At 47.5% G+C, this 15,883-nt stretch overlaps 1 protein-coding gene across 2 annotated transcripts in view; it reads left to right on the forward strand.

The window, feature by feature from the left end:
* The window catches only part of LOC116951466 (dual specificity mitogen-activated protein kinase kinase 6-like), a 60,735-nt gene that overhangs the window by 9,985 nt on the left and 34,867 nt on the right, over positions 1-15,883 (forward strand). Inside the window, exon 1 of one of the 2 annotated variants that reach the window (XM_032970089.2) lies at positions 13,585-14,292. The exons of the other annotated variant lie outside the window; for it this stretch is intronic. Coding sequence (XP_032825980.1) covers positions 14,277-14,292 — 16 coding nt within the window. The 5' untranslated portion in view covers positions 13,585-14,276. Of the gene's footprint in view, positions 1-13,584; positions 14,293-15,883 lie in introns of those variants that run through there. 2 annotated transcript variants of the gene reach the window in all.

Below are 15,883 nucleotides of genomic sequence, written 5' to 3' on the forward strand. Positions count from 1 at the left end.
TGAGAAGATTTATCTTTTAGTTTTAAGTGAAATGCATTGAATCGCCGGTTTTGACTGGCATGTGAGTGCAGCTGTTGCGACTCTAAAGTTAAGTTTGAGCGTTAATATGACATTGGCAAATGTTATTTAAAGAAAAAAAATGGGCATGGTTTTGAAATTGATTGAAAGTATATATTTTTGGTGTATTTTTTTTCTCCAGATTTTCTTTATGAACAAAATATGAATATGGCGCGGGTGTAAGAAATACAAATTCGGAATATCTTCCGGTACTTTGTATTTGACTATCGGTATTGCGTACAGGCTGTCGACAACGTGAATATAAAATTGCATGCTTCCTTCGCAATGAATGATCGCACGGCTCAATTGATTTATTTATCACGCAACGTGCGCCCACAACAACCGCGTGCCTGGCTGAGCATGTATTTATTTATAGCCGCCTGGGTTTGGAAACACGCGGTACATTTTAAAATCCACCTTCGAAATCGTGACCTGGTGATGGCGGCGGAGAGAAGTGGGATGTTAAAGAAATTGTTCGGGCTGTGACCGTTGACTTGCGTTGAATTGTGACAACGTCAAACAGCTCGCGAACGTGCACGTAACTAGTAACCACAGCCCAAGATTGTTACTGGATGCGGTGTGCCAGGAGTGGAAATATAATGTGTTTTTTCGGATTGCTGACCCAGACAGAATCCGTCTGCAATTCAGCCCTGATGGAGACGATTCTTTGCAGTGCAATTTCAAGCGTTGTGTGTAATTACGTTTGACTCGCCCATCATCATCAAAGTCGTCATCGTCGACTTGATTTCTCTGTTACTACAGGACATTTCAAGCTACTGTATTGCAAGCCAGTGCATGTATATCAAAGGGCTCTAGCTGTTACAGATTTCCATAAGCACAACTCCCCTCTGTGTCTCCAAATATAAATACAAATGAATATTAAAATATATAAAAGTATATTTATTTAAAATCAAATAAAAATTATATCGGCCTTATTAGCTTTTCGAGACCAACTCCACCCAACAGAAGCGTTGGGCCTATCAGGCAACTCCTGCTGAGTTAATAGGTTGTTATTGAAAAGCGCGTTCCGTGTAGACTATGGCACCCTGTTCAATACGGAGAGCAGCATCGTAATACTTATTTACAAGCAGTCTGAACCGGCCCCTTGCCCGTATTAAATTCCAGCTCAGCAGCGTGGCACGCGGCTGTTCTCGTTACACTTTCCAGGAAAAAAGGGGGCTTGGAAAGAAGTTGCGCATGCTTTGCTTTACTCGGGCCGTAAACAAGCATCCAGGGCTGGGGTGACCGTGCTTTCTGCTCTGTAGGGTGTACTGGCTGAGCTCAAGTGGGGAAGCATGTGTGGGGCAATGCGCTGTGGGGGCTAGTGGGGGGGGGGGGGGGGGGCTTGGGGACTGAGGGGGGGTATCATCTTTGCCAGTGTGTCACCCCAGGTGTGCGTTTCATTTTGATTCCAACATCAACAGTAAGTGTTAATGCGCACTTGCGCCATACGATGAACAGTTGTTCAACTTTCAGCGAACCGCGTGCCATTCCCACGCTGGCTTGATCCGTAATCCCCCTGCCGCCTCCGACGTTCGCACAGGAATCACCGCTTCCTTGTCAACAGCGATCTGCGGTGCTTGTGGAAATTGCGGACAAGAGTCACGCTTTCTTGGAAATTGGGTCACTGGATTTCCCCAGGCGATTCGATTGATTGTAACCATTCGATTCATTGAGAGGTTTTGACTCTTAGGTTTTTGTTTAACCTTTGTTGGCGGTGATGGTAGCGCCTCCAGTGGCTGGCAGTAATCCCGTGTGTATCCATTGTACGGCATATCATCGTTCAGCCTTGGGAAAGATGGAAGAACTAAAACAAATATTTGTTTTATTGGAAACAGATGAAATCGCGCTCCGTCATGCGTTAGGAATTTCAAACGGACGTCGAAAAAGTGTGTTTACATCGATTGCGTCCGTCGCCCAAAAAAATATCAACCAAACGTTGCTGTGGAGTTGTGTTTCTGTTCGGGGCTTTCCCTCTTGAAAACCGGACAAATCGATACAAGGATTTTCCAAAAACTCGAAAACCCAAGCCGGGCCTGGGTGGCCCTAAGCAACCGATGTGGGCCCTCCCAGACAGAGCAGCTCGTCGCGGGATGTCATTGCAGCAGCCTGCGGACGACAATTCCCGTGAAGAATAAGAAGATGATGATGCAACGCGAGCAAAAAAAATGTGCGCGTAAATTCAAGCCGCTATTTTAAAGCCGGCTAAATTGGTTCAGACGATTGGCCATAACTTGGAGAGATAAACCAGCGCTGAAGAGGCCTATTGTTTTGCATATATGCCAAGAGCATGATTTTGTCCTGACGTCTGTGGCTATATACACTTAGGCTTTTGTACCGGTAACTGAATGCAGCAGCAGTACTTCCGTGGACAACTGCACGTTACGGAAAAGCATTCCAGAATGCATGCGTAACGAACGCACGCATGCGTAACGCACGCACGCTTTTCCTCATTGTGACTTTCACGAGAAAAACCTTCGCAGGTTATTCGCGTGGTGGACTGGCGTGATTGTTTTGTGTCGGTTTTCAATATTTGCATCTGTACATAAGGAAGTGGCAATGTGGAAACGAGAAAAAACTCGTGCCGCGGTGATATGTATAATGTCCGTAACACATCCATTATAGAAATGTGTGCGTAGGCTTCCACCAGTTTCGGAGTGTGGATGAGACCTTTTATGTGAAAACTCTTGACCTACCCACATTGGACACCTGCCAAAAAGATCTTCCATTGCTCAAAGACAATGATCTCGCCTGTAGCCTTAACAGACTTGGGGCAAATGCTGTTAGCAACGTGGCACACGCAGAGAGGGGTGGGTGGACGACACCATGCCCGGCAGCCTTTGTCTCCCCAATGCTGGTGTTTACACCCCGCACCAGGGACTCATTTGAGACTGAGTCGACCGAGTTTGGGAGGCCCAGGACCGGGTTCAGATATTCCTTAACGATATTGGCTGTGAGCAAAATCAGAACTCGCGTCGTTGGGTTCGCGGTGCAGGAGTGCGCTAACCACTCAGGCCGCAGTGTGCAGAGAGGTAGAGAACACGTGGTGTCCACTAGGCCTCTATTCACGGTAGCAAGATGTTAACTACCTCGCCTGGTATTGCAGGATGTCATAGGTTCGATGCCAACCGTGTGACGCCTGCTGTATATTTGCAGTTTTTACATGTCTCTCTCCGCATGGTCGCGTGGATTTTTCTCCGGGTCCTCCGGTTTTTCCCTACACATTTAGAATCAACATGCGTTTAGAGTATTTGGCTGCAATACATTTCCACGTGATGATAAGCCCACTTCCTTTAGCTATCCATTTGTGGCCAGGTCGCTTTTGAAAAAAAAGAATTCTATAGCTCATTGGGCCTTACCTGGTAAAATAAAAACTAGTTTTATAGTTTTAGTTTCAACGCGGTGTTAGTAAGCCGTTCGTCTCGTGCGGTGCGTCTGTCTTCAAATTGCAAATTGCAAGAAGTTTTATTTTGTTCAATGAGGATGCAAACTCAAGAGACCCAAGATATGCCACGAAGGAGCCTGCAATAGCAATCCCATCGGTCGATGGGGAGGAATCCCGTTCCGTCGTGCTGTGAAAACGCCGAGTTGGGGCCACGCGTTCGGAGTCCGCGAGCCTCGTGACTCGGGGGGGGGGGGGGGGTGTTGGTGGTGGGGTGGCGGTGATGGTGATAATGATGATGGTACGCACACGGGGGGCATTTCCAGTGCGCGTCTGTTATTAAGTCGCTGCTGCTGCCCGAATGTTGCTTAGCCCACCACCATACCCTGCACCCCCCCCTCCTCGCAGCTACATCTCCATGGGAATCCACCACGCTCCGCGCTGAAACTCGTCTTTTGGATGATGAACAGAGCCCCCAGTCGACAGGAAGAAAAAAATATCGATGCGCGGTAAAGGCTCAGCCCTGCAAGTGCTTGCTCACGGCACTGTTGGCGGAAGGGCCTCCCTTCGCCAGAAAGAGGTCGATGTTATAATACTGGTACTATATGGTGCTTGGCCTACTCTTCCACGCTGGCGAGACGACTTGGAAGTGGTGGGATTTTCCACACGTTACTACACCACCACCGCATGCCAACCTGCCAGCCCCACCAATTGTCGTTATATATTTTGACAATCTTTCCAGCGTTTTGGCTTTTATTGGCTGCGCACTATTATAGTAATCCAGCATCTTCTTCAGTGCGTGCCTGCAATTGAACTGTCTGCCACTGATCTGCCAGCATGCAACCCTACCCCACCCCCCCCACCATGCTTTGCCTGTTTCCATTATTTGCTCAGCTATCTGCTGCGACTCCAGTCTGTCCCGTCCCAGACTGCTCCGCTCGCACGCTAACGTGTTTGCGTTGCCACTCCGCGGTGGCAGGGTTTGTGGATTTGGGTCGGGAGGGCTCGGCAATCCTGCGGCTCCTTAGCGTCACGCGGCTCTTTAAGGGCTGCCGCTTCGTGACGTCATTCATTAAAGACCATCACCACCACCGTCTCTCGTATATCGGCGTGCATTGCGGATGTTGAAATAACGAGTTTTTTTTTGTTATACCGAATTCGAAAAAAATGCTTCCTTGTAATTTTGGTTCCCGATATGCCGTGCATCGATGGCGAAAACAACCAATAGCGCGTCGTTGTAGAGAATGTAAGTGACGAAATGGATCGGCAGACTACTCGCCTCCTTCCCGTGTCTGTCTTTCCACGTAAAAATTAAAAAAGTCGAATTTTACACATACCATCGACCACATGAACGTCTGGGAGATATTTCGTTTTTTGGTTCAACACAAGCAAACTGGACTGGTTTCGACATTCAGTGTCTCATCGGCGGAGACAGCCTTGCTTGATCCCATGCTGGTGAACTTCCAGCCGTTTATAGGCAAGTGCCCTCACTGTCAGACGCGGGTTCTACTTTGACACAAAATGATGCAATACGGAATGCAAAATAATTAGCGCCGTTTTGGAAAAATATAAATGACAATAAGTAGGCAGATGATACGCCTCCTTTCCATATCCATCTCACCGCATGAAAACATTTTTTTTTTACACATCCCATCAGCCGAACACGGAGAGCGGCGCGTCCTGCAGACGAACTGCCGGCGCAGGAGGAGTAGGAGGGAGGCCTCGCGAGTTGTTCCGAGGGCGTCGCGTTGAAGGCGGCACATGGCGGAAAGATTTGGGGCAACGCGTTAATGGGCGCCAACGCGGTGTTTATGAAGTCAGCGCCACGGCAAATGTGGCGGCGCAGCTGCGTGGCTGTTCGTTAAATGATTTCTTGGGAGCAGTGAGCCTTCAGTGGGCGTGGGGAGGCGGATCGGTGGCTGAGTCGTCCCACGCAGCAGCAGCAGTGGGCTACGAAAGCGCCCACCTGAGAAGGCGATTCCTGGTTCGGGCTAACGTCAGTGGCTCCCCCCGCCCCCCGACCTCACCACAGCCAACGCAATAAATGTTAACGTTATTACACGCTAAATGTTTGTTAGGTCAGTCGGTGCTTTCCCATTTACCATGTTGCCTCAGCCTACATCACTGACATGCTGCACCCACATATCCCCTCAAGGTCTCCAAGATCTGGGGGATGCAGATGTCCTCTGCATTCCCAGGTCGAGGCTCCAGTCTACAGGCGACTGAGATTTTGTTCCCGTGTAGCCCCCAGGCTATGGGACGCTCGGGACATTAAAAAAAAATGTTTCTTTAAAACCTATTTATACGGCTCCGCTTGTTAAACTTTGAGTTCATTTCGTAAATGTATTTCGTGCAATGTATTTATAATATAATTATTTTCATGCAGAGTATCTGCTGCTGCTGTGTACCGCACAGCGCTTTTGAGATCCTAGCTGAAACATGCGAAATTAATCAAATTGTTTAAACGTCGTGGCCACGGTGTGCGTTTGGTCTCGGCAGGCAGGGCGTGCGGTGTCGTAGACCAATGGAATTGACTCCCCAATTGCTCGGAGCGAGAGCCAAGGTCCACAAAGAGCAACATGCAAATGCTGTCCCTTTACATATATAAAGGGGGTGGGGGATGGGGGTTTAGTCACCAATTATTTTCTGAAGTGGTTGATACTAAAAAAAAATTGGGAAATATAAATGTGAGTCTCAGTCTTCTTATAACCACGTTTTCTGTACTAATGTCAGATTTGAACACACCCACATATTGTGATTTGTTCAACACAAAGCACAAGCCTGCTGCTGCCGCCTCTGCTGATGAGACCCATTAAGGTTGAAAACCGGTCCAAGAGCTTGCTTCAACACATTCTGGAAAGTCATTCGGTTTATAGACTAAACACGATTGTTATATTTTCAATATATATTGAAACGCAAAATATAGTTCTGGTCATGCTGTATTTTACTTGTACGCGCATCATAGGAAGACTGATTGTGGCCCCATGCAACTCACACCATGGACCACGCAGTAAACCAACTGTAGTCTGAGCTCATTCAATGGAGGACAAACAGCAAACACAACACGGAATTCTCTCCTGAAGCCCTCTCGTCGTGACCAGCAGACCTCGACTTTAGCATTTAGCTCTTGAACGTATCGCTGCCATCACACGCAAGAATAGAAGCGATGTGAAGCCGTGTCAGTGTTTAAAAAAAATAACAACCGTGCTGTGTCAGTGTTATTATTTGGCCCTCATCTGCAGTCAGGTGTAATTTGCAAAAAATAAAAACCAAGCAAATTTACAATGTTTAGAATAATTGGCCGAATTTCCGAGCCACGGAGGAAAAACAACAAGGCGCCAGATGATTTGCAATGCAGCACTTAGTTCGAGTAGTAAACAAAACAGTAATCGACCCTCCAAATGCGTAAAAATGTAATATGAAGGGGACAAACAAGATCGTTAGCGCGATTGCGAGCTGCGCTGCGTAATGAATGAGCGAACGAACGATCGGGCACAACAACATTTGTGAAAGGTGCACATCAACACAGGGTGGTGGGAGTCTCCTTCTACGGGCGTGCAGTCACTCCCAAGATCCATTTCTTTCGTAGAATTTCCTGAACAACAAAAAAAATTCACACGTGGCCTCTGCTTCACTGGCCCACTAGGCTCCCACGTGGCGGCGAGCCCCGTTGCCTGTTCGCTGCCAGTTGTGGGAGAGCGGTCGCCACACTGGCCGAGACTTCTTCCGTACCCTGCCAGTGTGGGTTTGCCCAGTCTAGACTCGGCTGTATTTTTCCGCGACTAACTGTTCGTGCTGATAATCTTTGTATCCTCTTCTTTTTGTCTGCCCCGTAAAAACACGCACACAGCTCCCGTGACCTTTCGTGGTCGTCAAGCCGGCCTTTGCAATCTCGCACGATTCTTAAAAATGTAATCCACTCGGCACCCGACGGCACACAAGCTGATTTCCTTGCTCCATCTCAGAAGCGGCCTTGGCCCTCCCTCTCGTACTCGGCTGCCACTCCCGTCCTTATTCTTGACCATCGGCCACAATCATCATCATCATCCCTTAGAACAACGCGTCCTGCCCATGCCCGCTTGATTTTCTTAACGGTTTGCATTTTCTTTAGCCAGCGTACGTTCTCTAATCCATTTGTGTTCTTCTCTCTGTCTCTGTAAATACGCGGACAGTTTTCAGTTTTAGTTTCTCCATTTTGTGTTTATGATGACTGTGTGTTTCTGAACCGCGTCTCACAGCAGGTAGGATGCCAAAATTTACGAACGTTCTTCTGTAGGCACATTGGTTCACTCCTTTGAATCATATTCTTGGTTCTTTCGGTAAAGTCACGTAGAAGGGAAACAATAAAATAATACAAAATATAAAACAATAAAATTCTCACGACGTTTCGACTGCAACACAAGCAATCATCATCAGGTGTGAAAACCACAGCATTAGTCGACTTCAGCTTTCCAAGAGCACTTCCACCTCCCATCTGCTTTTTATATTGGCGTGTCTTATATATATAAAAGAAATACACACAAGTACACACTTGGGTAACAGGCAAACCCTGTTTGTTTCGTTATTTTGATTCCGGTCAGCATTCAGTAGATGTCCTAGGTAAAGGTTCGTCTGCTGTGTTTTCCAGTTGCTGTCCCTCCAACGGGGACACGTGGTACACGTCTCCGATAGTCGAGTGATCTTGTTTTGACGCCAACCTTTGTTCGGCTCATGTTTATCCTGAGACCCAACCTCCCGGCAGCCTGCTTCATGCAGCTTAGTCAATCATTTCCTGATGTTTGCTCCCGGTGGACATTTAAAAATGACGGATGCCATCGGCAAATCTGAGATGCTTCATGTTTCCTCCCTTAATATGCATTGCCTATTGTTCTCCAAGCATAAATAATAAACAAGAGGTCATTTGGGTGCTGGTGTCTCGGCTTGAAATATGCGGAGGATTTACGCAGATTTTGTTTTAATTATTATTAAGATCAAGTCAGTGTTGAGGGTCCTGGAACTCCAGGAAGAGGTATTGCCATTGTTGAGTGTAACTTTTTAAAAAATGATATTATTTATTTTACCAGGTAAGGCCCACTGAGCTATATAGCTAATTATCAGAAGCGACCTGGCCACAAATGATAGCTCAACGAAGTGGCTTATCATGACGTGGACACTTTTAATGCAGCCAAATACCCTAAACGCGTGATGTTGATTTCAAATGTGGAGGGAAAAACCGGAGGACCCGGAGAACAATCCACGCGACCATGGGGAGAGAGCGAGACACGCAAACTCCAAATATACAGCAGGTGTCAGGTCCGGATCGAACCCACGACCTCCTGCATACCAGGCGAGGTAGTTAATATCTCCGAGCCACCGCGGTACCCTCCACGCTAATGCGAATCGTGATTGGCCATACTTCACCATGGCGGTGATTGCGGCTTGATGAAGGAGGGGGGGGGGGGGCAGAATTTAAATCAACGATGGGATTTTTGTTGTTGTTATGCCCTAACCCGCTGCTGCCCATAACACACACTGACGAAACAGGGGAGGCGCATTCCGGGGCGATTTGGTCATCGGCAAAGCAAATGCAACGGCATAATAAAAACGTAAATATTATGGTATTGTAATGGTATATATTTACACACACACATACACACGGCAAAAACGATCTGCATTGGCAGCGTGGACTGCATTCGCCAAGAAGTGGCTAGAGAATGATAATTATCACGCAATGGTGTTAACGCGCAATTCCGTAGCAGCATACTTTCAACAATAACACAGACCGATATGGGTTAATTGCAGTGCTGGGTAAATAGTCTGTTGATTGCTCGTGAACATTAATAACAGATTTCAGGGTGTTTGTGTGTGTGAGACACGTGAAAAAAATCACACACACACTCATACACAACATTTCAAATGGATTACGATGTCTGTGGATCCTGGTGCAGCGGTTCGTGATACGCTGCGCCATGAACCCGAGGTTCGATTCCCGCTCACGGCAAATACCAGCGACGATTATCTGAACCGGGTCCTGGGCCTCCCCTAGGTCGACTCGGCCTCAAATGAGTACCTAGTGCGGTGTGTAAACATCGCCACTGGGGAGACAAAGGCGGCCTGGCGTGGTGCTAGCCACCCACCACCTCGTGTGCCGTGCCGGCCTTCATAGTTGCTCGCTAACAGCACTAACTTGCCCCAGCAGTCTGTTACAGGCTACGGGGGCTGATCTTTGTCTTCGATGCTTCCGAACTGTACCTTACGAAACCCGCCCTATGCGAACCTACAGCGCCGACTCGGTGATTGGATCTCCTCGACCTCCACACCCATAGGCAACTTGCCCTTATTCATCGGAGGTTACAGGAAGTTTAGTCACCCCCAACTTAGAGTGTGATGATGATGAGTCGGCACACTTTTTGTGCTGGGTCCTCGGGATAAACTTGGGCCACAAAAGAAAGGAGTGAGCAACTGAATGCAACCCTGTCGCTTTGATCTTGTTTAGAATCGGAATATGTATTTACACTGAATAAATCCGATGAGCTATAAAGCTCTTTCACAGATCTTTAGGGGGGGGGGGGGTTGGGTATAAATGTCCAAACGATGGGTCACTTTGGTGAGCTATCATTTGTGGCCAGGTCGCTTTCTGAAAAAATAAATTTAATACCCCAGTGGGATTTGCCTGGTAGGATTGGGATGGTTTTGTTTGATTGGTTTGTGTGTTGGGTGATTTGTTTACATTTCCTGAACATTGCATACGATCGTGTTTCTTGTCCTCTTTTTGGTTGTGAACGTTCCTACCCCGTGTCCTTACTGGACATCTGTGGGAAAAAAATAGCTTTATAGCTCATAGGATTTCTCCTGCAGTCTAAATAAGTATTGTGATTATTCTGATTCTAAAACAACATCGCCAACGTGAAGGGTGCAAACAAATGTTAAACGCTCAACGGAATGCCCGACGAATACGACCTGCCTTTGCATATCGCGCCTTCTTCTCTAGCTCTGTGTCTCTCTCTCTCTTTATCTCTCGCGCCCTGTGCATATGGAGAAATTGCGAGCGTCACTTCATCGCTTGGTTGTACAAATTGTCTTGCTGATCGATGAGAATCTAGCACCGGTGGCGTTTTTGTCTTCAGGATCGGGTTCGGGGCTGGCGGGTAGGGATGGCTCGCGCCCCAACCTCACCTCCAATCCTCCCTTCTTACAGCTTGATTAACGTGACTTTACCGAAAGAGCCAAGAATGTGAATCACTGCAGTCACAAAAGCTTTAAATCAAAATTTAAGATGTCACTGTTAAGGATTTCCATGCGGCTGATTAATTCCGTAATCGTGATTAGGTCTCGTAAAGCTAAGCGTGTTTGAGCCTGGATAAGTGCCCTGCCTTCACTGACCAGCGTGGTGAAGTATGGTCGAATCTAATAAAACCTCCCTCCAGCTCCACCACGACCTGCATGGCATGGCCCCCTTATCCAGTGGTGGTCGGTCGACAATAGGACTGCAATATGTGCATGCGGTTGATTGTGATGAATGGGACACCACGGAAATCGACAATGAGGATCATCCCCCTCCACCCCGACCGATTGAAATGCAATGCAAATTGGCCACTTTGTTTTTTGCACGCAGCCGTATCCTCCTCCAAGCAGGGGTGGAATCCCAACCCTTCCCGCCCCCTGCTGCCTACTTTGGTAAGAGCGCACTCGTTCTCAAGCAAGTGGTTCTCCTTCTTCACCTGGGGTTCACGTACCACGTGGGGGTGCGAGATGCCCTTTCTGCGGGGGGTGGGGGGTTAGCGGGACACGGCCATATATTTTTTTGTTCGAAGGTAAATAATCGAATACACAAATTAAGCACGGGGCACGTAACTAAAACTTACTTTAGGTTCATCAAACCCTGCGTTTTTATTAACATTATACATTTTATTTGTTTACGACTGAGGACCAAAAGGGGGATGGCAAGGCTGCAGTAAATGAGAAGAATCACGGGTCTGACCTCTGGGTACTGTTTATGCAAAAGAAAAAGACCAAACCGGTTTTGTGTGAAGATTCATTCAGTGAATCAATGTTACCGAACTGTACACTTACTCACTCCCCCATGGCGAATTCGGGAATTTCCACGATTCGGGGGTTTGTAAATTGAAATTGATAACGTTTGATTTCGGTAACGAACATCGCGGTTCAATGGTCGTTGACAGCGGAATAAAGTTCCAGACCTACTCTTGCCACTCCACGCAAGTCCATGAATTGATGTTACAGTACTTTAAGCGTCGTTGCACCCACGTAATTTCGCGAATTAAAAACCAATTATAAAGTGCCCTAACCCCCCCCCCCCCCCTCCCTCCTCTCGTAGTTTGCTTAAGAACAGACAGAAGGTAACTTGACAACAATGTACATGAGCATACTTTGTTTTGACTGCGGAGATAAATATCTGCATTGGCAAGGTGGATAGGGACGAGGAAAGCCAGTTGGTATTTAGGCTCTTTCCTTCGAGGGGTTTTTAAACAGTGTCGTTATTGACATACGCGCACGTGCGAAGGTGAACGGAGAGACAATTGAGTTGAGCTACGGGCAAGGCAATTGAGCTCGCGTGTACCTAGCAGCGGCTTTGGGTCGCTACAACAGTTGAAGTGGGTCGCTACATCTCCTGGTTTGGGTCGTTACATCAGTTGAAGTGGGTCGTTTACATCTGCTGGTTTGGGTCGTTACATCAGTTGAAGTGGGTCGTTACATCTGCTGGTTTGGGTCGCTACATCAGTGGAAGTGGGTCGCTACATCTGCTATTTGGGTCGCTACATCAGTGGAAGTGGGTCGTTACATCTGCTGGTTTTGGTCGTTACTTCAGTTGAAGTAGGTTATTACATCTGCTGGTTTGGGTCGTTACATCACACGATAGTGAGGGATGGCTAAGGGCTGGTGAAGGGAGGCCTTCATCCAGCAGTGCGTTGGACATTTGTATAAAACCCACAACAGCTTCATAGCTTATCGGATTTTTTCCAGGATTAACAAAGATACTGACTTTCTCTAGGGTTGCCAACCATCCCGGAATTGACATCGATCTCCCGGGTGATTATTCAGAATCAGAATCTTTATTTAGACTGGAGGAATTCGATGAGCTATAAAGCTCTTTTTCACAGATGCCCCAGTAAATTATTGAAAGCAATCCAGAAGATTGTAATAATGGATTATTTTGGGAAAATAAGCTAGTTAAAATTAAACGTTTCCCGGAATGGCGTCAGTCAGAGTTGTCAACCATAATTCTCATGTCTGGTGTTTGATGTTAATTAAGAAGGTAGATAGGGTTATTCACATATGCAGGCAGATGTCCAAGCTTGCATTGAACTCCCCCAATCCAACGACAGGGTGGTCCAGATGTCTTGTGACCTCCGATTAATTCTCTAAAACTTAATATTTGTTCAAGTAAGGTTTATTTAAAAGGGAAACTAATATATATAAATGAATGTATTTATGATTAAAAATAATACATTATTTAGATGATTTTTGGTGCTAATAAATGTACAAATGACGGGTCACTTGGTCGAGCTATCATTTGTGGCCTGGATGCGCTTCCGAAAAGTAAGTTAATACACCAGTGGGCTTTGCCTGGTAGCATGGGGATGATTTCGCGTTGTATTTGTATGTGCCGTGTTTTTGTACTGTTTGTTGTTGTAACGTTCTTACCCTGTGCCCCTCCTGGACATTTGTGAAAAAAAGCTTTATAGCTCATCGGATTTCTCCTGCAGTCTAAATAAATATTCTGTTTCTGATTGGGTGGGTGGGGAGGAGAGCACAAGACATCTGGACCACCCTGTACAACACAAACACAGTGCAATACGACGCAGTGTTCCTGAGTCCCCATTTGCAGCCGTACCTTGGATCACGCATCGACATGCTTTGTACGCGCGTAGACGTGCAAATAGCACGCACATTTTGTGCACGGGTTTTTTAGTTTTTTAAAGGGGAACTAAGTGTGAGTGAGAGATAAAAAAAAATGTAATATAAAAACCGAAACTGGTTTGGAGAACTGGTGGCCTTAAGGGGGGGGGGGAGAAAGATGTCCCTAACTTTCTGAGGTGGGTGGCGGTGGTTTGTGGTGGTTGTCCGTCAAGACCCTCCCTCTGTGGGCCCCTCCTGGCAGAGACACGTGTAAATCATACACGCGCGGTGGCTTTTGCAGCCTCTCTCCCTCTCTCTCCCAAAGCAGGAAACCTCACTTTAGGAGGAGGTCGCGTCCGAGCTTCGTGCAACAAAGGACGTTGTTGCTGAGGCCGGACCACACACGGGTTTTTTTTGCGTGACTTCGAGTTTCCTGTGTTCACATTTTATTTGCTGCTGGTGCTGCCCGCTGCTGTTGTTGGTGTATTGTGAATTTCAGCTGATAGCCTCCTAGTTTTTTTTTGTAGCGCCTGCCGCGTCCATCCAATATATGTCAAGTAACGTGATGTTTGGGTGGGGGGGGTCGGTGGGTGGTGCCACAGCGCGACCGAGCTGCGGATTGCACAATAAACGGTGGCTCGGGGCGTATTGAGGGACACTTATAAGCGTGAGTTGAGTCGCGCGCTCGTCATTCGTAGGCGTTCACAGCAGCGGCGGCGGTTCGCACGTTTTGATGCAGCAAAACGACAAAAAAAACCGAGCCGAGGTTCATTCATTCACGCGGTTTCTTTTTTTTTCCGTGTGTGTGTTATCAAACGGACGGTAGCAAAAAAAGGTCGCTCTTGCACCTCAACCAGAAAGGGATTTTGTTATTTTAATTGTCTAAACGCGATCTGGATCGGAACAACAGCAAAACAAAGTCGGCAGAGTCTCGCCACCGCAGAAACTCGGCAGTGAGTTTCATCATCCGAGCTGTTGTGTATGAAGCTTCCCAGCAATGGACAAGAGTAAAGGTGGGTTACGTGTATATTTGTATATGTCTGTATGTATGTTTCAACGTCTTTCGCACCGTACGTAGCCAACCGTGCTAATCGAAGGTTGCGGCTGTTTGAAGGGCAACAAACTAAACGCACAAAGCAGTTCTAAAGAGAAGAGTTTTCAGTCTTGATTTGAAAGTGCATAGCTCCAGTGGCTTACTAATATCGGAAGGGAAGAGCGTTCCAGACGGCCGCAGAAGCGCATCTGAAAGCGCGCGATTGCCCGCGACAGTCCTCGGTTCGATGGTTTGCCAGAAGCCGCCGCTGCTGCTGCTGCTGCGGGGATGATCGTAGTTGTCATTCACACATGCGCTTACATAACAGATTCAACCGAAGCAGAGAGCCACACGTTCAGTTGCTCGTTGTTACTATATGTATTTTTTGTGTGGTCTTGCAATTGCGAATTTGCCAGTTAGGTAAGTGGATGGGTAAGGAGGAGGGAAATGGTGGTTTGCAAGTGGTTCACGCAATGCGCGAACGAAACGCCGGCAACCTGAGTTAGATTCCTTACCACGGCTAACATCGGTGAGTAGCATGCGGTATTGGTGATCTGGTAAATGCCCCCACCCACCCCAACTCCTTTCACCGATTGCCCTTAACACGAACCCACACTTACTACCCAGCTTGGTGAAGTATAGTCAAACGGCAACCGATGACCCGCCACAGGCTTGGAGAGGAGGCCTTTCTTTGCCCGGTAGTGAACCGACAAAAAGGCTCTAAATTATTATTACAATATCAGAACTTGTTAGGTGCTGGCTGACTGAATTGTATACGCACATCCTGTTTGCTCACAGGCCCAGCAGCTCGGCTAAGCTTAAGCAGTGTAATGTGTGGGTCCTTTTGTCTGGACGGTGAAACGTGCTCCCGCCCATTTCACTGGGATGTCCTCTTTTTGTTTGAATATTCGTGGCGGCGGCGGCGGCGGTTGTTGTTCTTCTTGTTGAAGGGGCGTCACTTTAATCGCAGAACGCGCTGCAACGTGGTCTCGTTTTGCAAGGATTGGGTGCATAAAGACAAGTCAGAAAAAAAGCGTCGGGGGGGGGGGGGTTGATAAAGGTGCAGCTCTACAATTGTTGGGTTTTCACGCCGTTGCCCCCACTCGAAACGCCTCTCTATGGAGCAGGGGTGGCCGAACCTTGAACGGACCAAGATCCAAAAAGTAGCCGTGAGTTCTGCAAAGAGCCAATTGTTACACATATATATAAGTGCACTGTGTATATGTTGACAGTTTTCGGCACAGCACGGGAGACGTTCTTTATACTTTGCTACTGCTGTGATAGCACGTTCTACGTTATGGTGCCCCCCTTCGATAGAGCCGCACGTGGTGGATTACAGAGCAGCGTGTGGGTTGGGAGATGCTGGGTCGCCACCACTGCTCTTGAGGATATGTGGGCCTACTTGTTGTCCACTAATGTTAAACACCTTTACCCCCCCCCCACCATATCACACGCGACCTTTTCCTGTCGTCTACACTGTGGTTTGTGGGTGTAACCAACTCGTGTTGCTTTGGTGGACGGGAGCTGGTGAAAATTCAATATCGCTTTGCCCATTGGTTTGAACCGCCGCG

Source organism: Petromyzon marinus, chromosome 43 (genome assembly GCF_048934315.1).
Source record: "Petromyzon marinus isolate PM22_M1 ecotype Great Lakes invasive population chromosome 43, UKy_Petmar_22M1.pri1.0, whole genome shotgun sequence".
Classification (NCBI taxonomy): Eukaryota; Metazoa; Chordata; class Hyperoartia; order Petromyzontiformes; family Petromyzontidae; genus Petromyzon; species Petromyzon marinus.